Here is a 23281-nt window from a genome sequence, read left to right on the forward strand (position 1 = left end):
TTCTCCATACATTTATAGATTTTTGCCAATCTTTTTTGAGTCTAATCTCTAATCTCTTTTGAAGACTAGGATTCAATTGCAAGATTTTTTTTCTCCAAGGTCACTGTTGTCATTAAGATAAGAAAATGTTGGAGGCATTTTTTTTGTGCTCTGGGGAAGGCTGAGCAATAGAATATGTCCTCCATAAGGACATAGTCTTACATTGTCCCAATGTTGTTTTTTTTACCAGTATGTTCATTTTGTGTCACAATTTAGATAGACAGACAGACAGACAGACAGAAAAAAAAAGTGGAGAAGTTTCGTGTGGTAGTCTATAGGATTAGGAAAAAATTGTATTCAACTGGCCCAAGAAAGTTTCCCTAATTCTTTTTTTAACTATGGAGAATCTGATATTCTTTTATTTTATGTTTTTAAATTTACAGCTGCACTATTTTTATTCTGAATGTATGTGTATATAATATGGTCATGACCAAAATGAAGGGAATTTGACTTGATCCCAACTGGTATTATCCAGTTCTTCTTCTTCTTTTCTTCTTCTTCTTCCTCCTCCTCCTCCTCCTCCTCCTCCTCCTCCTCCTCCTCCTCCTCCTCCTCCTCCTCCTCCTCCTCCTCCTCCTCCTCCTCCTCTTCTTCTTCTTCTTCTTCTTCTTCTTCTTCTTCTTCTTCTTCTTCTTCTTCTTCTTCTTCTTCTTCTTCTTCTTCTTCTTCTTCTTCTTCTTCTTCTTCTTCTTCTTGCAAAGGTATAAAATACCTATTCTGTCATGCATACATTGAAATGTGTTCTGTTCCCCCAATGCTGAAGTCCATAAGCATGAAAATTGCTAGCAGATGGGTCTGCCATCCGGAAATAAAGAAATAATCAATTTTTTTTTATTGTAGGTGGCTCTCCGAAATCCATGGGTTATAAACCTCAAAATCTAAACAGTTGCTAGGCTGATGAGGGACAGAAGATACCGGGCTCAATTTACCTTTAACTTTTAGGGTTCTAAACTGGGATTTCTAGCAAGTGTAGCTTCCCCCCCATCCTCCTGTCCCTGCCTGACAAATTCCACCTGCTGAAATTCCCTGTGACAATTACTGGAGGCAGAGGAAGCCCTGTCTTCCTTGGCATCTGGCCACACTAATTGCTGCTGCCGCTGCCCTTAGGCCTCTTCCAGTGAAAGAAAATTAAGACAGCGTTGCTAGGCAACAGCTGGCTTTTCCTTGCAGCTGTTCCAGGTCTGGTTTCTTGAGGTGGCAGAGAAAAGAAAAGCATCACATTTATTAAATGGTTTCAAGAGATTGTCTTCCACCTTCCTAGCAGAGAATTGTTTGCATCCCATTATAGCAAATGTTATTGGCTTACCAACACAGTCAATTGTTGTTGTTTTTCCCATAAAGTGTTTCTCCACAGGGAAATAGAAAATGGGAAGTTGTGGATTTGTTTACAAGAATGTAACTCCATGTATTAGTAAAACTAAGGAGGCTTCAAGACACTAAGGTTTGAGTGCAAAAGGGGAGTCTACATGCAAAGACTTTGATTCAGGAATCTTATACAACTGGGCTTTTCAGTTGCATAGAAACTATATGTGCAGACATTTTATTGGGTAGAAATTAAGATCCTCAAAGGTCTAATCCAATATTTTTCAACATTAGCCATAGTTAAAATTCATGGGTTTTGACTCCTAGAATTCCATAGTCAGCCACTAAAGTCCATGCATCATAAAGTGGCTGATGTTAAGAAACACTCATCTAGCCAGAAGTCACTAAAATTATGCACTGTTTATAAGGTAGATGGCATAAAAGCTTGGGTGTGCATGGAAAAATAAAGATGTAAAATCAAACTAGATATTATGGCTGTGATGCCTAGAGTTGCAGACAGAATGAATAAGGCACTAATATAGGCGTTTTGAACTTGGTGTCTGGATAGGTTTCAGAGGGTCTGTGAACTTGTATGGGAAATAATTAAATCAGGGCTTTGAATGCTTGTAAACATTATAAAAGATTGGATGGTTGTACAACATGACATAATTTTTACCTTTTGATATTTTGATGCCTAGCATTTGAGCATAATTGCTTTATTTTGTAGTACAATCTATATATGTTTTATTTTATGCATTTAAATATATTTTTCTGAGAAAGGGTCAGTAGCTTTCAAAGGAGTCCATTGCAAAAAAAAAAAAAAAAAAAAAGGTTAAGAACCCCTGTAGTAGTTGTTGTTAATATGTCTTCAGGACTAGTGATATTTATGCAGTCAAGATAAATGTAATGGCTGCCTCCTGGCCAGGCCTTCAGTCTTTTAACAAACAAAGCTTTTGCAGGGTTGTGGATGCTCACAAAGGAATCTCATAGGATCTGCCTCTGGTGGCACAATGTCTGGGGACGAGAGTGGTTGGCAGAAACAGACTGGTGGCAATTGCAGGAGATGTACTGACCAGACCATCATTAGATGGCAGCAAAGAGATATAGAAAACCTTAAGACATCTTTTCTGTGTTGGCTTGGCTGGCTGCTAGAATGGGAATTAGCAGGCTATAAATCTATTGCAGCCAGAGATTAACTGAGTTTAAGCTGTTTCCTAGTTAATAGAGAATAAGGAACTTTAGAAAAAGTTATTTCATAGTACTCCGAGGATAACCTGCACGCATGGTCCAACAGGTCAGGCACACATTAAAATTGGTAAACAATCAAGAACAGAGATACAAGATAAGCTCAGGTAAAATTCCAAGATCCAAGGGATGGCAAAACAACCTTCGTGAGGATGAAAGCTGAGTTTTGAAGAGTAATTCCCAGCTCCCAAGAGGGAACGCCTTATGTAGATTTGCCACTTGGTCACCAGCTAAAGTAAATCAGAACAGGCGTTCGTTCCATATTCTGACATTCCATTAGCATTCCTATGTCTTTTAACTAGCCTCTTACAATTAGGAAGGTTAGCTTTCTGCCACTTAAGCTTGGTTAAGCATCTTTGCCTAGGACTGAGGAAACTGAACTGAACTTCTGAGACTGAGAAACAGTCACAGGCTGTGAGAGAGAAGGTCTGGGAACTTGCTGATGCTATAAAAGGCAGACTGGAGTCACTGATTTCAGGACTGTGGGTTCTCCAGTAAGTCTGCTGTTACTGGATGCCTCTGATTGCGGTCCCTCTAATTCTGGAGACCCCAAGCTCTGGTCCATGGCCTTCTGCCTGGCCACAGCCCATTCAGAACAGAGCCGTGATGGGTGAGTATTTGTGTGTAGCTGCATTTGTAAAAGTGGCATACATATGCACATGAAACCATCTCCTCTCCTCTCCACCCCACCGCCACTGTCTGTGCCGGTCTGCAAATCTGGGAAAGTAGGAGAACTCTACTCTAATTCCATTCTGCTCAGCTGAGGACATGTCCTCCAACAGAGCCATAACACCTCATAGTAGAACTGGACAATGCAGGCAAGCCTAAGTCTATTTCTGCCAAGAAGGGCTCTGAGCATAGATAGATAGAGTCTACTACTACAGATACTGGTCACACATATATTTCTATTTATGTATAGGTGAAGGCTCCAACTCTTAGCTTGTGAGTTGCTATGTTGCATATGTACATTTATTAGACCTTCGTGATTTTTAACTGAAGCGTTCATGTTAAAAATGAGAAAATAGCTCAAGATGCTGCTGGATTAATTTCCATATCCACAGGTTAACCCAGAGTATATGGCAAGGATGATGAACATATTGAAAACAGGGTTTTGGAAAATAGCCCCAGTTGCAAAAATGGTGCAAAGTACTACCAAATGGTCCACTATTTTCTTATTATAACCTGCAACCTGATTCAAGCCCCCTTTTAAAAACTGTGCTACTAGTTGAAAAATTGTGTCTGTTAGTGTGATCCAAAGAACTGTCTATCAGTCAATGCACCTAGAGCATTGGCAGCTAAATGTCTAAAGCAATTCAATGTAGTAAATATTGGTGATGTGTCTTTTGAGTTGCAATTCCTTTGGAATGAATATTACCAGATCAGCTACCAGAATACCAAATACCAAATTGCATTAAATGACCTTATGTTCATTTCTTTTTTTAAAAGGAAGTTGTTATGATTAGCTTGCTGATACACCAGCTATTGAAATAGTCCTGGGGAAGCTATAAAAGGAAAGGATAGAGCAGGTAAAGAGTTCAGCAATGTGTCAGAACATGTGTGTGTTCTATGGGTGAGGATCATAGTGCTAAAAGAATACAAGAATATTCCTGTTTTCAATTATGAAATGCTGGAGGAAACAGTAACCTGGAAATGGAAAAGTTTTTCATTTGAGTTTCTTGTTATCTCTGACTTCTTCAGTGTGTGAGAAGCTAGACAAAGTGCAACCAAAGGCCCCATTCCCTTCCTTCACCTAGGCTCTGTTAAGCCCTTGCCCTCTGGGAAATGAGGAGCTGGACTTTTAAAAGGGCTTTGGCTGACTCAAAAAGGGGTCATTCGTTGACATTGGGAGGAGCAACATGCCAGTGGAGCAGTGGTGGAATTCAATTTTTTTTAATATTGGTTCTGTGGGCGTGGCTTGGTGGGTGTGGCAGGGAAAGAATATAGCAAAATTTCCATTCCCACCCTACTCAGGAGAAGGATACTGCAAAATCTTCATTCCCACCCCACTCTGGGGCCAGCCAGAAGTGGTATTTGCTGGTTCTCCAAACTACTCAAAATTTCCACTACCGGTTCTCCAGAACCTGTCAGAACCTGCTGAATAGCACCCCTGCAGTGGAGGCTTTGTATCTTGTCAGAAAGAAGAGAATGAGAAAGCAGGAAAAATAAAACAGAGAAGGAGGAAGATGAAGATGGAGCCGCAGAAACAGCAGCCCTAGCAGATGCTGACCTACTGCCTGGAGGAAGAAAGAAGAAAAATGAGGCAGGAGAAAAGGTAAATAAGATTTAGACTTATATACCGCTTCACCAACTTTACAGCCCTGTCTAAGCATTTTACAGACTCAGCATTTTGTACCAATAATCTGGGTTCTCATTTTATGAGAACGGAAGGAAGGATGGAAGGCTGAGTTAACCTTGAGCTGGTCAGGATCGAACTGCTGACAGTCAGCAGAATTAGTCTGCAATATTACATTCTGACCATTATGTTACCATGGCTCTTGGATGAAAAGCAAAATGTTTTCCAGGAAAAACAAAGTCCAGTTGTCTTTTGAAAAAGACAAAGGATAAGTTTAGATAGTTTGGTTGGGAAGAAGAGAATAAAGAAAGCTCCCCCTTAACAGTTCTCAGAATATACTTTTTAATGAAGTAAGTAGTTTGCTTTAGTTTGGCAAGATTTCATCCTAAAGGTAAGGAACAATAAAGGAAACTGCTCAGAAGACATTCTACATGTCTTTCTTGGTTTTTAAAGCCTTGACAGTATGATTGGTAAACAGGGCAGTTGTTAAGTGAGGACCTGTATTTTTTCATTCAAGCAGTATTTAAAAATAGAGGTAATTTAACTGAACAACAAAAAAAAAAACCTATGAAAAATTGACTTTGCAATCATTTATTCAACCAAAAAATTAACAGACATGGCATTTTCCTCTGTGGAAAAAGTAAATACATCCTTGGATCTAATACCTGATGTTGCTCCCTTTGGCAGAGGAACCCTCAATTTCTTAGGAATAATATCAAGTCGGAGGAATATTTTTCAGCTGTATGATGTCTGAAGGTTTCTTTTGCATACAGAGCCATTTCAAATTACCCTATAGCAGTAATGGCGAATCTTTTTGGCACTGAGTGCCCAAACTGGAGTGTGCGCGCACTCATGCGCACACATGTGCCAGAGCGCTAGAAACCCAAAGACCAGCTGGGCAGAGCACATGCGCATGCCAGCCACCTGGTCTTTGGGTTTCCAGAGCTCCAGCACGTGTGAAGACCAGCTGGCCGGAGCATATGCACGTGCCGGAAATCCAAAGACCAGGTGGCTGGCACACGCATGAGCACTGGCCAGTGGTTTTCAGGTTTCTGGCATACACGAAGACCAGTTGGTTGGCACGCATGTGTGCACCGGAAACCAGAAGAGCAGCTGGCAACGACTCACATGCCTACAGAGACAGTTCTGCGTACCACCTCTGGCACACGTGCCATAGATTCGCCATCACAGCCCTATAGCATCTCAGGGGGATTTATGTACATCTAGGCTTTGACTTGGCCATTCAGGAACCCTCCATTTTTTTCTTTTTTTTCCTGTAACCATTTTTTTGGTAGATTTCTTGGAATGTTTAGGATCATTGTCAGGTTGCAAGCAATCTTCTGACAGATGGTTTTATGTTATCTTCAATCACCTATGAAGAATTCATAGTAGATTCTAGGATGAGCTGCCCAGGTCCTGATATGGCAAAGCAGCTCCCAAACCATCACTTTTCCTCTGCCATGCCTTGCAGTTGGTTTTTCTCATGAAATGCTGGCTTTGGTTTTTACCAACTTCAGATTGTGGGCAGAGTTAGCCTTCAATGCTGCATTCTAACCATTGCACCACCACAGCTCTGTTCAGCCAATCAGAGCAGCTCTCAGCAAGAAACTGGCTAAGAGTAAGAGTGGCTAATGGCACACACCAGAGGATGTGGGTGGGAGTGGGAGTGGTGGGAGAACCAGGATCCAGGGGGCAAAAGTTGGTGAAGGCAACCTGGGACAAAAGTGTTTTAAACAGAAGAACCTAAGTGCGATGTACAAAGTCCAAGTAGAAGATGGAAACAGAGGTCTGAGCAAAGAGCCACTGAATCTCATCAACATAGTCCTTGACCTAAATAAACTGAAATAGAAGAAGTCTCATAGGGCCAAGAGGACACTGCCCAATAGTAACATCAAGCAATATTAGCAGCAGCCCCAACATTACAACGGTCAAGGGCAGCTGACAGCAGAAATTATGTTCAGCCACAAAAACAACCAGGGCAGAAGGTGTTAGTGGTACCTGGATCTGGGCCTAGGATTGATAGAGCAAAGATTGAGCTGAAAAATGAAAAGAGGCTATGTATTGGGACTGTAGATTTTAAGACAATAAAGACTAAGAAAGAATAGTGAGAGAGCTATAGTTGGATAAAATAGGTAGATAAGGATAGAATATAGAAACTTTAACTTAGAGCTATAAAATTAGAAAAGCAATTTAAAGAAAGAATAGTAAAACAGCATAGAAATAAATGCTAGACTAGTGAACCTACATAAGGGAAACTGAACAGTGTTCTGATTAAGATAGTTTACAGACATGGGATAAAGAAGCTTATTGTAAATAAGAAATATCTCTCCTTTTTGTAAGAAAAACACCATGTTTTAGTAATAAAAACACATTTTCAACAGGAAATGGTACGAGTGGATTCTGCTTGGGGTTTCATCATACCTGAAGCTATAACACCCTACATAAAGATTACACTGTTGTTGTTGTTTTCAAAATCTCCAGTATCTTAAGCATCTTAATGAACTGGGATATTTAATGTTCTGAACTAAAGGACAAAATTAAGCTGTTGCAATTATGTAAATAAGTACTTTAATTTACAGACAAATTTATCAACAACTCGTATTTGGGTACCTATTTCAACACTGGCAGCAAAACCGCCATCTTCTATTATTATGGGATAGCAAAATAATGCCTTAAGAGCAGCAGGGTTGGCTATAACGTGCATGTACACACATGTACACACACATGTACACACACACACACACACACACACGTTTGCGTTCAGTCTTGCCAAGTATTTTCGCTGAAGTGCTATCTACTTATGTAGCATTGGCAATGGCATTCAGATCCAATTGTCCTATATGTAATTTGAAGTGACACAGTCCAGGGAAACCTGGACTCTGTGGCATATGCAGAAGAACAATTTGCAAGAGGGAAAAACATCCTGACAGAGGTCTGAATAGCATCAAAAACGGATCTGAACTGTAAGTTAAGATCATTCGGCAATTGAAGTATTTCCTCTACTTAACACACAACTATTTCCAGACATTACGAGAAGTTAATGTGTATGTCCAGGTTGTGCAAAAGCTCAGCTGCTGATTTCTAACAAATCTATCTCTGAAAACATAATAGCAACATATGTCAACCCTAATTTCAGAGGGAACAACACCCTCAAGGGAATCATTTGAATATTATTTAAGTTGCTGTGAGGTCTTCAGAATGAAACGAAAAGAATAGTCTTTTTTTTTTTTACTGTTTCACTATAAGTGCCTAAACCTTATTTGACTGTTGTCCAATTTTAAAATAAAATTACACTAGTGTAATTTGATTTGCAAAATCAAATATAATTAGCACTATTGGTAACATCTAGCTTTCTCCAGGAACTGCTTTGGCCTTCTCTTTTGCTGATTGCCCTTTCTGTCTCTGACCCACTAACCCTTGATGTTGCACAGTCCCATTAGAAAGCACTCTTTGTCTGAAGGGCTGCCTAACACAGGTCTAGATTAAAAAAACAGAAACTATTCCCCCATCTGTTCTTAACCTTTGGCAAAATAAGAAAACAGCAGTACCCCAATGTGGAAATCATATCCTTTTATCTGGTTGTAAGCCATCTAGAGTTACCTCTAGGTGAGATGGGTGGCATACACTATAGAATTAATAATAAATAAATAAATAAATATGAAATGTGATTTTTGTCATATCCCTTTGTCCCCCTTTTTTGGTGATGTGTTTCCACTTGTAAGGCAATAAGGAAACGGCTGAAGCCTTGTATTTTACATGTGTTGTGAAACTGTTTCCAGTTCTGATGAGCTTTGGAGTAATGTTAATACTAGATAATGTCCAGATACCAAAAAGTTGGCAACTTTGTGTATTTTGACCAAAGGAAGACCATTGTGGTTAAATGGCATGCAGAAGAGGCTCTTTTGCTGTGGCCTTGTAAGACTTATGCCATGCCAGTACAATAATAACTGCAAATATGCCCTAAATAAGATAAATGTGGCTTCTTATCATACATCAGCCATGATTAATTATCTCTCTTTGGATTTAAACAGAAAAAAATACTTAGGTGAACCAAGTTGCATTTTCTGTGGAATATGTATTTTCTTAAGTTCTCCAAATAGTTACAAATACCAACCACTCCACCTTGATACCAACAGTTCCTTGCAATAATTGCTGTTCATCACATTCAATTATTTCTTAGTTTATCATATTTCCTAATTTTCATTTAGTCAGAATTTCAATAACGAACAACTTCTTAGTGACTATGATAGGATAATTTCCCATAAACCCATTTTGCCTTATATGTATTGCTATGTGGAATTGTCTGCTTTTTATTCTCTATCTCCCATTTAAATAGTAAAGATTCACTGTGAATAAGGTTGGTACACCAATCCACACAACTACTAAATGGCAGCAAAGAGTTTTTCCTGTGCCTCTGGGGTTATCTACTGGCCATTCAGAGTTTTGCAGCCTAGATATATTAAGTAGGAGATATAACAATTGACAATTGCTAATCGGTAATGCAAGAAAAGGATATTTGTCTTTTGTGATACAAAATCAGGAAATGGTATCATAAACTGAAAGAATTAGCCATGGAAACACTGTTTCAGTTTTTATTTGGTTAGAATGATAATAAAAATGTATATAATTAATTGCAAATTAATTGCAAAGCTTTTTTATACTGAAACTAGTGTTATAAAAATATTTTCTATAGAATGAATAACTTAGTCTGATAGAAAAAGCAACAGCTTATTTTTGGAGAAGATATTGCTCATAAGAGTTAAATAAAATATGGCATGAAGGATCGATATATAAGGTTTACTAAGTTTGTAGGAACCACATATACGAGCAAAAGGTTAGTAAGGTCACCCTAATCAATCTTGAATCTCTATTTTCTTTCTGTCTTTAAAAAAAAAATCTGTCCACTTATTTTTTATGTTTCACTGAACTTGGCCATTCAGTTATATTAAAAATAATTTGGTAACTCTCCATTATAAATGGCATATAAAAATCTGTCTTTTTTCTTGCCACGCCATCTCTGTACTCTTAACCACTACTGCATCTTCTCCTAGCTTGCTTAGTTAGGATGGCAAAGAAATAGATTTCAATTTCCTTGCCACATCTAGCTTTTCAGTTGTGGATCAGAGCTGACAAATTTCTGGTTTGAAGAGTTTCTGCCTTACTCTTTTTTATCTCACAATCTGTGCTATATAAATGAACTCTCCCGTATTTCTCATATATTGCTATACTCATTAAAGAACCATTCAGGTGTACCTTAGTATTGGGAGAAACCATCAGGTACAATTACAGCCTGAACTGGATAATTAAAAGCAAAACAGCTACATAAATATAATGTAATAGCTTCACACTTTGGTTTTGTATTTTAATGCCTCATTTTTCCCCTATATTACAACACTTTTATTACTAATAGGGTTTAGGGGTGGCAATCATCCCAGTGAAACTATTTCTGTGTCATGTCAATCTTATGTTCTATCAATCTGTGCTCTTTTTAACTACCTGTTTAGCATAATTAGTGACATTATGGTGCACTGAAGGAAGATTAGATGCAGTATTTAGTTAAGAATCAGTTCATTTAGAGCAGGGCTTCCAAACTAGATTATTTTCATTTGGGCTAGAGGAGGAGAAACCCGGATTAGGAACTGGATGTGTTGAGTGACAGCATACCTACCTGGTACATAACAATCTTAGCTATGCAGATGTGACAGGCAGTGACAACATAGAGATGGAAGGCAGAGGACCAGAAAGAAAGGCAGAGTGCATTGCAAGCTGTAAGGGTAGATTTTGTTTTTCACGCTTTATAAAATAAAGATTTTAATACTAGTAAGGCTATTGCAAAGAAAGTGTAATGGGTTGGTACATGATGGAAACAGAACTTGCACTTTAGCTATTCGAGATAGAGAGGGTTATATATCTGAATATTCTCTAACATTAATAAACTCATATATTCTATGCAGTATGGGAAAACACACTTAAAATAACCCTTTTCCTGGTACTACTGTCGAGATCAGGAGTGTTAAACTTGTGGCCCGTGGCCTGGATGCATCATGCACTGGCCACGCCCATGCCCAGTTTAGTGAAGGGGGAAAAAGTTAAGATATGTCATGTGACGACAATGTGACCCCTGCAAGTTTGACACCCCTGGTCTAGATAAAAAGAATTCTTATATTCAGACAAACTAAAAATATGACAATCCACTTAACAATTGGAAGTAGCCTGGTGAACAAATGTATCATGTCTCTTGTAACAGGAAGGAGAGCCTGAACCTCTGAAATTGTTAATTACCTAACACTTATCTAAGGAAAGCACAAAAGAACAAGATTTATTCTCAAATATTCAATCTGAAAAATATTTTTGACATATTTGCCTATACTATGATAATTTAAAAATGGTTGTATTGAGTGTTATGTTGAAATAAACTTATTAAAAAAAGGTTCACAGTGTTCTAAAATTGGTTTTGGGACTCATTAATTGCTAACCATCTCACCAGTTTTGTTTAGTTTTGGTTTCCCCAGCCTGAGCTGAAAAGTGTTGAAAAGGTCAGCATTGGAATCAAGTATGTAGGAAATTACCAAGTACATATTACTCAACTGAAAGACACTTGAAGGTACAAATGACCTTAATGGGGAAAACTCTGTTGTAATTATCCTGGAGATGATCAGAAAGGATGTCAAAATGACCATTCTTGGCACTGTGCAAAAACAGGAATGATCTACTACTTTAATCCAAGATTTTTTAACCGTACACTCACACATACTAGGTAATTGCAAATTTCACTGAGATGAGAGAAAATACAAATACATGCACATATATGCATCCCTATAGTTCTGTATTTTCTACAATTTCACACACACGCATATATGTATATATATATGTATATGTGTGGAAAATTATATATGCATATTGTGTGTTTTTGTGTATGTGTGTGTTTATTATACATCCTTTACAGCCTTTTTCTGATCACTGGAATCTCAGTAATTTAACATAGGCATCTACTTTAAAAAATTCTTTCTTTCTTTCTTTCTTTCTTTCTCTTTCTTTCTTTCTCTTCATTTTTTCTCCTTTCTCTACTGAACTGATAAAATCAAAATAAAGAGATCTGTACTCTATAGCAAGCAATATTGATAACATTTTGCTCTACAATATGAAAATCTGTATAACATGAACACATATCCTGTGTATGCACAGTTGAAAAAAGCTTCTTGAAATCATGTAAATAACTTGGTATCTATCTATCTATCTATCTATCTATCTATCTATCTATCTATCTATCTATTATCTATCTATCTATCTATCTATCTATCTATCTATCTATCTATCTATCTATCTATCACCTATCTATTTAGAAGGCTGTGTTCATTACTGTGAAATACAGTAGATCAGAATGTGGCAAGGAATTTTGTTTTCTTCGATAGAGTGCATTGTGAGAGTATCGTATCAATGAACCATATTCCAGTAACTCTAAAACATGAACTAGAGTTACCTTTAATGCATAAAAGAGGTTTACTTTTTGAAGATACTCTTCAAAATCCTTCAACAAAAGCAAATGATACTGGTCATTCTTTTGCATAAAGCATCCAAAATTCAAAGAAGGCAACAGTGCATCCTTCCAGATCATCTCTGATTAAAGCTGTTGAGTTTCTCTGTTAAGGCCATAACCTGCTGATGCTCAGAGATGGCAAATGCAGTGAAAAAAGCTCCATGAGAGTGTAAGATGACATTACAACCACATAAATACATGCAAAACAGTAACAACAGTCAAATGCACAAGAACTATTTTACCATATATCAATTTCTGTTACTTAAAACAATTTTGTTTGTCTCTTTATATAGGAACAATAGTATTTTCCTCCTGACTTTCTTTAGTTCTCTTCTATTTTCCCCACCCTTCCAGATCAAGCAATATGGCTAATTTATTCCCAAGAGTTAATAATCCAAATGTGAGCAAAATGTCTTAAAAATATAAAAAGAATGTCAGTCAGAGGGACAAAAAGTAATATATGTAGAATACTCTTATTTATTTATTTATTCATCCTTTTTGTACACATGCATTCAAGGTGGCATTCCAGGCAAACTTCAGCTATGCTGAATAGGATATTTCAGATACCTTTAGATTCAGAACCATATTTATTGGGTGGATAAATAAATCTTATTTAGCAAGATTCAGTTTTAATGCATTTTTCTCTTACAAGTTCAGTATATTTCATATTCAATTTCTTCCTGTTCCTGTCTAAATTTGAGTAGATATTTAGATTCTCTATATAGGAAGATGATATATATATGTATGTATGTATGTATATTATAATGTTGTTTTTCTCATCCATTGATCAAATAATGAACACACAATATTCCAAATTGAAAAAGTATAAATTTGCTATTTGGGCAATTTTACAGAAAATAATGACACTACAAAGAATTCAATCTGAACTGGTATAGTTTTCTTTATATTTTTATTGATTAGAGGGGAAGTTTTGCTATTTGTAGATTATATTAGCAATAGCACTTACACTTATATACTGCTTCACAGTGCTTTTACAGCCCTCTCTAAGCAGTTTTACAGAGTCAGCATATTGCCTCCAACAATCTGGATCCTCATTTTACCCACCTCAGAAGGATGGAAGGCTGAGTCAACCTTGAACCGGTGAGACCTGAACTGGCAAACTGCTGGCAGCCGGTGATCAGCAGAAGTAGCCTGCAGTATTGCATTCTAACCACTGTGCCACTGTGGCTCTTTTTATTAATGATAGCAATAAAGTAGAGCATTGGCAATAAATAGAAACTAAATATATTTGGGGAAAAATTGGAAGTGTTATCAAACAACAGGTAGGAATAACTAAAATATTGTTTTATGTATGGGAAATTTGGCAGAACATGGCAATATTATCAGAATATGGACATGCTTTACTTCACTATTAGTTTTACATGTTATTTTTTCACAATCATCTGTAAGAATGGTTGTCCAAGGGGACCAAAGAATGAAGTATACATCATAACACGTACTCAATCCCTTTCCTACTTGTGTTATGAAGTCATAAGTATCTAAGAGTGCATTTTGAATTGTGGTGTCACAATGCATATTTGACAAAAAAATTAATGTGGACTCCAGTTTCTTTTAGCATCTTAAGAATACTATAAGGTTATTCTATTACTTGACTTAGGAAAAAACAACTTTTGACTTAGTCAAATATAGTATTAAAAATATTTCCAATACAGACTATATTTAAATATTTTATATAAAAAACAAGGATATTATTAAAATTAACTGAAATGACCTTAATTTAAGCTAGGTTTCTTTTTTTTTTCTTTTATAAGTATCACAACATTGTCATCAAAAACCTCTGACCACCACAAGATAAGCCAGCAATTGGCAACAGGAGGTACCATGTCAATGTGACCATTTTAGATGGCATCCATAGGATTCCAAAATTAAATACAATTTAATTTATTTTTATACTAAAATGGCATTCATAATATTATGATTTAAATCTTTATTTCAACACTGAAAAATAAAAATAAAAATAAGAATCTTTGTAAGAACTTTGTGAGATAAACAGGAAAGATGCCAAAATCTCAGATTAACATTGACACAAGAAACTACTTTGTGGGCCACAGGTCAGAAATTTTTGTTAGCAATCCACAGTGGCAAATATGATTCAAATTGTTCCTTTGTTTGGTTCCTTTATAGAAAATCAATAGAGAAATGATAAAAAAATCTTTATTTGAAAAAATAGAAATGGCTTAAATATTGTTAAAACTACAATCTGTGTCATTATAGGAAAATGTGCATTATTAAATTATATACAAATTATTAAATTATAAGTTTTAGCATTAAAACATCTTAATTTTAAAAACTATAAAACAGAAATCATTTAAATATAACTTCTTATAAGTTCCTATAACTCCCTGTTCTGTTTTAGCCATCTTAAGCAGCTAGTTTATTTTCTGTAGTTGTTGGAATATATATTGTAAAAAAAAATTTAGAGGGTCCTCTGTACTTCTACAATACCTGTTTTGAAAAATATTAGCTCAGTTTGATTGATATCTTTTAGCTTCCCATCACTTTTGTTTGGTGATCATGGAATATCCATTTGCTGCAAGAGGCAGTGTTAGGAGACATATAAAGCCTTTGTCCCTCTCAACATAAATATTTATGATGTGCAGATGTTGAAGGAAGGAGATAATACTATTTTTCCGGTTATCACAAAGCAGGCATTAAAGAAAACAGAAATAGATGTTGGAAAAATAGATTTTCAGAGTCTGGACAACAAGCCAAGCTGGCCTAAGTCTGCTCTTTATTACTTACTACCAATGCTGGAAATACTGGGCATACCTGGAAAAAAGAAGAAGAAGAAGAAAAAGAATATTGGTTAGGAATGGAAACATGTTGACACTAATACAGTAGAGCTTTTACATGGCTGCACTGATATTAAGATGAAGAATAAGTATCAAGAAGCAAAGGACAGAATTAGCCAAAGCCAAGCATTTTATATACGGTAATCCCTGGCTTGTGTGAAACATATACACTATACACCTGTACTTTACACTATCATATATACAGATATTAGTACTATATGTAGAGGTATATACAGATGTATACTATGTACACTTGTACACATGTAGGCTCTCTTCTTACAAAGATTCATATGTGTGCCTTGTTAAGATATTAGATATTTTGCCTTGTTAAGATATCGCCATCATGACTCAAGTGGATGAGGACTACACACCCTCATTGTGTATCCAATGAATACTAATGCTTGAATGAGGCTTCAAGGATCTTTATAATAAGTTACAAAAGAGAACAAGAGTAACACATTTAGCAGTAATTTTATGAAGTAGCTAAATAGCTTGAAAGTGAATTATGCATGGTGCGTTTAATACATTCTTAGAACAAGGTGGCATTTTCTCATAAGAATGGACTAGAGTACCGTAGTTTCTTGCCCACTCTAAAGAGAAAAGGAACCAATTAAATCCTGCAAGGCCACAGAGAATATCATTTATGAAAGACAGTCTGAATATGTAAGATCAACTGGTTCATCATTCCATCTGCAAAGGCAAAAGAATGTTCATTAAATACCAGAACAGAATAATAAAAGAACAGTTAATCCTATGTTTCAATCTGAGTATTATGTTCAGTATGCTTCAAGAACAAATTTACAATCACTATGGATTTTTCATGCACCCTATAACCTATAATTTAGCCGCAGACCCCTCCATTTTTTCCCTTGTAACTCAGCAACAGGTATACAGTAGGATATTGCTCAAAGGCTACAATAGATATCCAATAAAGCATTGTCCATGTAGTATGTTGGATGCAGATGTGGAATACAACACATTCCAATTGAAGTAATTAGTTAAATTTGGTTAATTTCTTTTCTGAGACATATATGGTACTGGAAGTTACAAATTGTGTGATTTCCCTCAATAGTACCAGAACAAGAGAACAAGGACCTGACTTTCAGCAAGGCTTGACCATTTACCCATTTAAGTTAACTACAGTCAAAGATAGAGAAAACAAATGGGATCTCTCTCTTTCTATCTCTTATCATCATAATGCCTAAGCATTATGTCTATATAGATAAAATTGCTATTCTGAAATTCTATTCAAATTTCATTTTGAATGTCACTCTGATCAAATTTTGATAGCATACACAAACTTCCTAACCTGAGAAATCCTGCAGTCTCCTTTAGGAAAAATCCAATCAGTTATCTGTTTTTGCGGGTGGATGCTACTTTTGTAATGTATAAATTGGGTTTGATAAGATGGGTGGAACTTCTAAAAAATAAAACAAAAGAGACATTCCCCTCACTAGAATGAATAATTGGGAGATATCATAGAAATTAGTGGAGATAAATTGAGTTTTCTATTTCAGAATTTAGAATTCAGAATGAGTTTTCTATTTCAGAATTCTGTGAGAGGAAAAAACAATCCCATAATTTTTCAATATGTTTAAGAGAGTAGCTTGAACACAGCTTCTAAGTTTTAATTCAGTGGTCTAAAGTGTCCTTTCCACTAGAAGTTAATGCTTTATAAAATATTTTCTCATTCTTTTTGAAGGCTCACTTTTTCTCATCTTGCTTGCTACGAATTTTATAATTTCATGCTCTCATCATGGCTTGTTACTTAGACTATGACTTTTACATTAAGCTAGATAAGGTTCTCTTTCCTGAAATATTCATTTGTGAGGCTTGATTCCTTACAGCTGTTGCTTTGAAGTGTGAGATAACGTTCCGAATATGACATATTGCTGTTTTTGTCATAAACCTGAAGCATACTAAGAATTAGTACTTACCTGTCATTGCAGCTGAGTGGACATCTGTGAATTCATACAGATGGGCTATGAGACCATAGAGCAAGTTGGCAAACTTTTAATGTTTACAGAATTATTTAGCAAGAGTCCCACCCTCAGCTCTATGTAAATCATAGAACCACCCATTTCTCCACTTCCAAAGTTTGTGTTTTAATTGTATACAAACCAGAGCTATCAAATATTTATAAAATGCCATTTATCTCTATCCATCCTATCCAATTCAGCAGGAGAGCGTGTTGTGGGTACAGTCAGTGAAGGAGCATTGACTGGTAGGGCTTAGAAAGAGAACCTTTTCTGCTATGGCACCATCTGTCCTTTGGAAGATCATTTCTTCAGGGATTAGATTGGCCGTGTCATTGCAGGCCTTCCATAAGGCCTTGAAAACTTAGTTTACGGCCTTTGCCTGTGGCCCTGGAGATGTTATAGAGTTTATCTCGTTGGCTGGATAATTGGTTGGATGCAAAGGTGGCATTCAGCCGGTTCTGTCTGGTTCGGGTGAACCGGTAGTGGTGACTGCGGGAGGCTCTGCCCATCCACATGGACATAATGTGTGAGCAAAGAGCATGCACGGAAGGCCATGCGCATGCGCAGAGGAGGTGCATGTGTTCACATTTGCGAACCAGTAGGGAAGGTAAGTGAATCCCACCTTTGGTTGGATGATACCTGGCTCTTATGTGTTTTATTTTATTTTATTTTTATATTTTAGGTATGCTATTTATTTCATTGTAAGCTACTTGAAGTCACATATGTGAGATGGGTAGCTATATATAACTAATAAATACATATATAAATTACAAATTTTAATTTTATTTATTTATTCAAGAAATGTATATGGCTGCCCAGGTTACACAGGATGACTCTAGACTATTACAAATTACAAATTTACACTGCAAGGTTTAATGGCTGATTCTTTGCTAGCTTTTCCCACCCCCCCATTCAAGAGTTCAGGTATGCAAATCTAATTACCAGGGATTCAAAGACATTGATAGATATTGTACTTTAATGCCTTTTCCCCTCATTTTTGTCTGCAATCTATACTGTGTTACTCTCAATATTCCTATTAAACACAGAAAGAGAAATGTATGGGTAGTGTTAAGAGTCAAAAGTATACTAAGTCCCACTTGATTTAGATAATTGTACTCCATCTCTTATCCATCTCATCAAAATTATTAGGTCCCCAGAATATAATTTTGAATGTACCCATAAACTGAATAATCCTACAAGAATGATTGATATTTGGAAGCAGGAGGAACAAAGTGTCTCTTATATAGTAATTACTATATAAGTATAGTATATAAAGATATTTAGAAGACATCAGATCCATTCTAAGGAACATTACACCATGATTTTTAAGAGCCAGTGGACACATAGATGAAAATAAAACACATTTCTATGACAAACAATGCCTGAAATTCACACACATCTAAAACTGGCCACAACTCAACAAAAAGTCTTAAGACTAACAAAAATGTTGGGTTTATGCATGGTGAATAATAATAGTTAATCTAAAAACATTCTTAAAAAATAAACAATTTGTAACCTATTCAGGCTATCTAACTTCATAAAAAGGGGTTTAGTCAGTCAGTCTTCAATCAAGCAATTTAATGCATTATAAATAAAATTCATGTGAAAATCACTGACACATTATTTGGTAAAGAACAGTACAGTCACATGATGAGACATTTGCAATACATTTGTTAGTCAAATTGGGAAGTTGCCATAACATTTTCATAATTGGCTCACACACTTTCAAAATCACAGAAAATGGTTGGATCGTTGACCTCATAACAAAGTATTGAGTATCAAACTGAACCATTTCTGCACTTTTATTTAAAGATCAGAATTTGACAACCATGTATGAGCCAATGTTGAGTAGTAATTAGATAAAGACTGAAGAAATTTAACTTAAAATTCGGTGCATTAGATTTTTGGACATTTAATACTATCTCAGTTCTGTGTTCATAAAGAAAAACATATCTTATATGTGAACTCTGTATTTGTGTGTGGTGTATGTACATGTGTGTGTGTGTACATTGCAAATTTGATAGAACAGAAGAGATAGATCACAATTTCCTTATTGATTTATTTGAACAGATAATTTCTTTTGCACCATTATCCAAGAATATAGCCCACTGCACTTATTCCAAATAAGTAAAGATGCATAACACTGGGCAAACCATAAAGATTTTAATATTCCAATAAGCCATAGCATTTCAGACATGTTTTAAATTTGGTTCTGAATTTTTATAGGATTTTTTTTAACCCAAGGTCCCAAGGTTTTACAGTAGTAATGTTGTGCACTCACAGATATTTGCAGTGCCCTTAGGAATGGGCAGATAGGAACCTGGACTCCAAGGACGTCCCTGATAATTCTTCTTACATTTCCCACAATCTGGGCCTGTGGTATTGTGTTCACACTCGCATAGTAATTTTTTATTTTCAACTTTGCAGCCAGTGGCATGAAGATTACACTTGCACCTGATAAAAGAAAAAGCAAGACATTAGCACACTTTCAATTTAATTTCAGTCAGTGTTGTTCTGGCTGAAATTCAGTGATTGGCAATAAGTATACAAATAACTGAAGTCTACATAATAAAAAATGAATTTCTTGTGCTGAAATTTAACTTTGGTTAGAATGAACAGCCCAGAACTATTTCAAATAACTTGAACAAATGCAGTAAGAGATGTATCTATACTGTGTATTGAAATAACTTCAGGAAAAAGAATAGGAAATGAGTCTTGTGCTCTGATCAAAATAATTACATATATTTAACCCAGCATTATTCTACTTCATTCTAGAAACTACACATTTGACTTAATTCTAATTTCAGTCTTGTTTTAAGTCTTGGCAATTGGAAGTTTTATTTTTGTATATATTGTATTATGTATGTGTACAGGAGTAGAGACTAACAATTGTCATGGATCTGCCTCCAGACCCCTCGTTAGATATGAATTCAGAGGTGGAAGAGGAGGATGAGCCAGATCCTGGCACCTCAAGGGAAGCAAGCACGGAGTGGCATTGGGGCTTGGATCAGGGAACAGAGGGCTTTAACCCAACAGAGCAGCCACAGCTGAGTTGATCGGATGGACGGCAGGCTGAGCCTGAGCCAAGGAAGTCGCAGCTGCAACAGGTTAGCTTAGAAACTCCAGGCAAGGGACATGAGCAGCTGCCAGCGAGTATGAGGAGGTGGAACCCATGCCTCCTTCCTATCCAAGGATATGCAAGGCAGAGAGGAGACAGTTGCAACAACAGTTGGCCAGAGTACTTGCAAGGAGTCAACTTTGTCCTCTGTGAAGGGCTGCATTTAATCCTGCCTATTTAATCCTGCCCTAAGAGATGGACGTTGCTAGAATAATGTGTTCAGTTCCTTGGTCTGTGTTCTGTTCTTGTTCTATGTTTCTGTTTCATGTAACAAAATTCCAAACTTTGTTACACAAAACAGAAGCTGGAAATGTACACGGTATGGGCTTTTTTGGAACTGCGGTGTGTATGTGTGTTGAATAAAATCCATTTACTGTGGTGCGTGTAAGTGAGGCATCACAACAACACATATTTCTCGATAATTAGTTCTCAAATTGTATTTTCTAGAATTCTTCAGAATAACCTGTGACCGGTTAAGTAGCATGAATTAAGAGTGTATATACTTAAATATCAGCAAAAGAAAGAGAGGGAGGGAGGGAGGGAGGGAGGGAGAGAGAGAGAGAGAGAGAGAGAGAGAGAGAGAGAGAGAGAGAGAGAGACAGACAGAGAGAGAGAGAGAAGGGAGACATAAACTACCTGCTGTTGAGAAATCAACCTCTCTTCATATTGTTTTTTGCCTTTAATTTGAATTATAACTAAAAAGCTGTTGAAAAAGAAGATGCCATTCAATAAAGATTATTTTATAGCCCTTCAGAGAAGAATGCTTGAAATAAAACGTTTTTCTGAGAGCTCTTGAAACAGGACTTTTTTCAACTAAGAAATCAGACCAAATTGAGAAGACTACACTAATTCCATCCTCATTTCACAGAATAGTCCTGAATTTATATCTCCCAGGTTGTTTTGGAATGCATACAGAATCTAGCTCAAGTTGACAAGTCAAATTCAAAGACAAGATTGCAAGATAGACAAATAGTGTCTGAACACAAGAACTGTTATAAGCTTGACTGGTCAAACAATATTCCTACTTTTGCTATGAATAAAAGAATGAAAATTCGTGAAACTTCTTAGTTAATTTGACTAGTTTAGGTCTGATGGGCAAAAATTCATCATGCTTCATGGGACAAAGAGGCACTGTTGTATTCTGATCAATTAGTCTGTGTTGAGATAAGAATATGAGCCGTGTTTGCCAGTATCCTCAAAGTTCAGCTACCTGTCTAATAACCTTCTTCTTATTTCATTTTCTTATTTTTATGTTGATATTTTTACTGTATTGCAAAATTCTAATAAAAAAAGTAATTCCCCAAAACATGATTTTAAGCTCTTACCTTAATTTTTAAACATTCTCCCCTGATTTCTAACCCAGATACCAGAGCATTGTTCTGATAAAATGAAAAGCATCATTGTAAGTAAATCTTATAAGAACTCATCTTTAATAGTATGGAATTCCACCATATGATGACTCTGAAATAACGTAATATTAATCCCAACCAAATGGTCTTTGACTTAATTAACCCTCATTACCCCTATTCATTCTTACATGTTAGATCTCAGGAGTTGTAAGCCAATTTTTGTTGTTATTTTCTTTCAATGTTCTTATAATAAAATGGGATTTGTATATGACATAATAATTCAGTGGAGTCATTAGGCTAGAAGCCAAGTGATGGTGAGTTCTAGTCCTGATTTAAGCACAAAATCACTCTCTCTCATAACTTTTTGGAAAACTTCTAAAAGACTGAAAACTTTGGAACACTTACAAAGAAAAATGCAGGGACTTATTCAAGCAGTCAGTAGAAGTCAATACTGACTTGAAGGCAGCCTCCTTCAAAAATGTAATACAAATAATTGGAATGGGAACTCAAGTAAATCTGACAATTTCAAAACTTGTTTTGAAACAATTTCAAAAAATTATGACAATATAAAGTTTAAACAAAATCTTGTTAAATTAATTACTGGCCAGTTTTTGAGATTCCTAGGCTACCTCTTACCATTCAAAGTGTATTTCATATATGTGAATTAAACCAGAAAATGTCTCAAATACCTTAAAATGGCTAAAATCCTCTAAAAAGAATAAAGATGCTTTTAGCATGAAAGCCCCATTTAATCATTGCAATTTCTTTTCAGTAGATATCACAAATGGTTTAGAATTTGTTTCACAGAGAGGCTGAAGAGGTGCTCAAGAATTTAGCATCCCTGGCTGGTTATCCTTTTGATTATTTTAGATTAGGTATTGAGAAAGATTCTTCTGTGGGCATTTGACACTAATTCCATGGAGTGACTAGTAATTACAGAAAAGCAACTGAAAACCTGGGCACAATTTTAATTAAACTATTACCGATGAATGGCTGCCAAATTTTGTTTTCATTTAAGAGAAATCTGGCCAGAAGCAAGTAGCAAACTATTTACATGTATATCCTCCAGAACGAAGCAAACTTTTGTTAGTTTTAAATAATTCTAGATTAAATAACTAGGCATCTAATATATGCATTTTTTCCATATTTTAAAGAATGTCATTTTCTGAATAGTTGTTCAATATACTTCTAGTAGGAATATTAACAAATCTATATATATAAAAGCCAAATCCACTCACTCATCTCCAGGACTGTAAAGCCTACAAATTTAAAATTTGGTACGTATGTTCTTCTTCGCTTCTAGGTACTCGCTAAGAAAGGATTTTTCAAAATTACCATCAGATCATTAGTATTTCATATACAGTATATTCATATACAGTATATTAACACGCTCTGGTGCTAAGGAGTTAGACGTTCTACTTCCCTTCCTCACCTGAAAAGTTCCAACTGCCACTTGCCTCACATTCCATTACCTCAGTTCAAACTGGCAGATGTCCCACTCTTTCACTCAGGGGCAGTCTGGGGCTCCTTACAGTACTAAACGTCGGTACCTCACCAAAATGTCTACGCCTTCCACCTATGGAACTGCTTCCGGACTCAAGGTGGT

General features: G+C 36.2%; 1 protein-coding gene across 2 annotated transcripts in view; it reads right to left on the reverse strand.

Annotated features, from left to right (window-relative positions):
* NTNG1 (netrin G1) overlaps positions 1–23281 on the reverse strand; it is a 261252-nt gene that overhangs the window by 63855 nt on the left and 174116 nt on the right. For both annotated transcript variants that reach the window (XM_070939340.1, XM_070939339.1), the window contains exons 3-4: positions 19490–19662; positions 15180–15206 (exon numbers count right to left, since the gene is read on the reverse strand). In XM_070939340.1, coding sequence (XP_070795441.1) covers positions 15180–15206; positions 19490–19662 — 200 coding nt within the window. The remainder of the gene's footprint in view (positions 1–15179; positions 15207–19489; positions 19663–23281) is intronic.

This window comes from Pituophis catenifer, unplaced genomic scaffold (genome assembly GCF_029215685.1).
Source record: "Pituophis catenifer annectens isolate HBS135680 unplaced genomic scaffold, rPitCat1.0.hap2 SCAF_3, whole genome shotgun sequence".
In the NCBI taxonomy this organism is placed as follows: Eukaryota; Metazoa; Chordata; class Lepidosauria; order Squamata; family Colubridae; genus Pituophis; species Pituophis catenifer.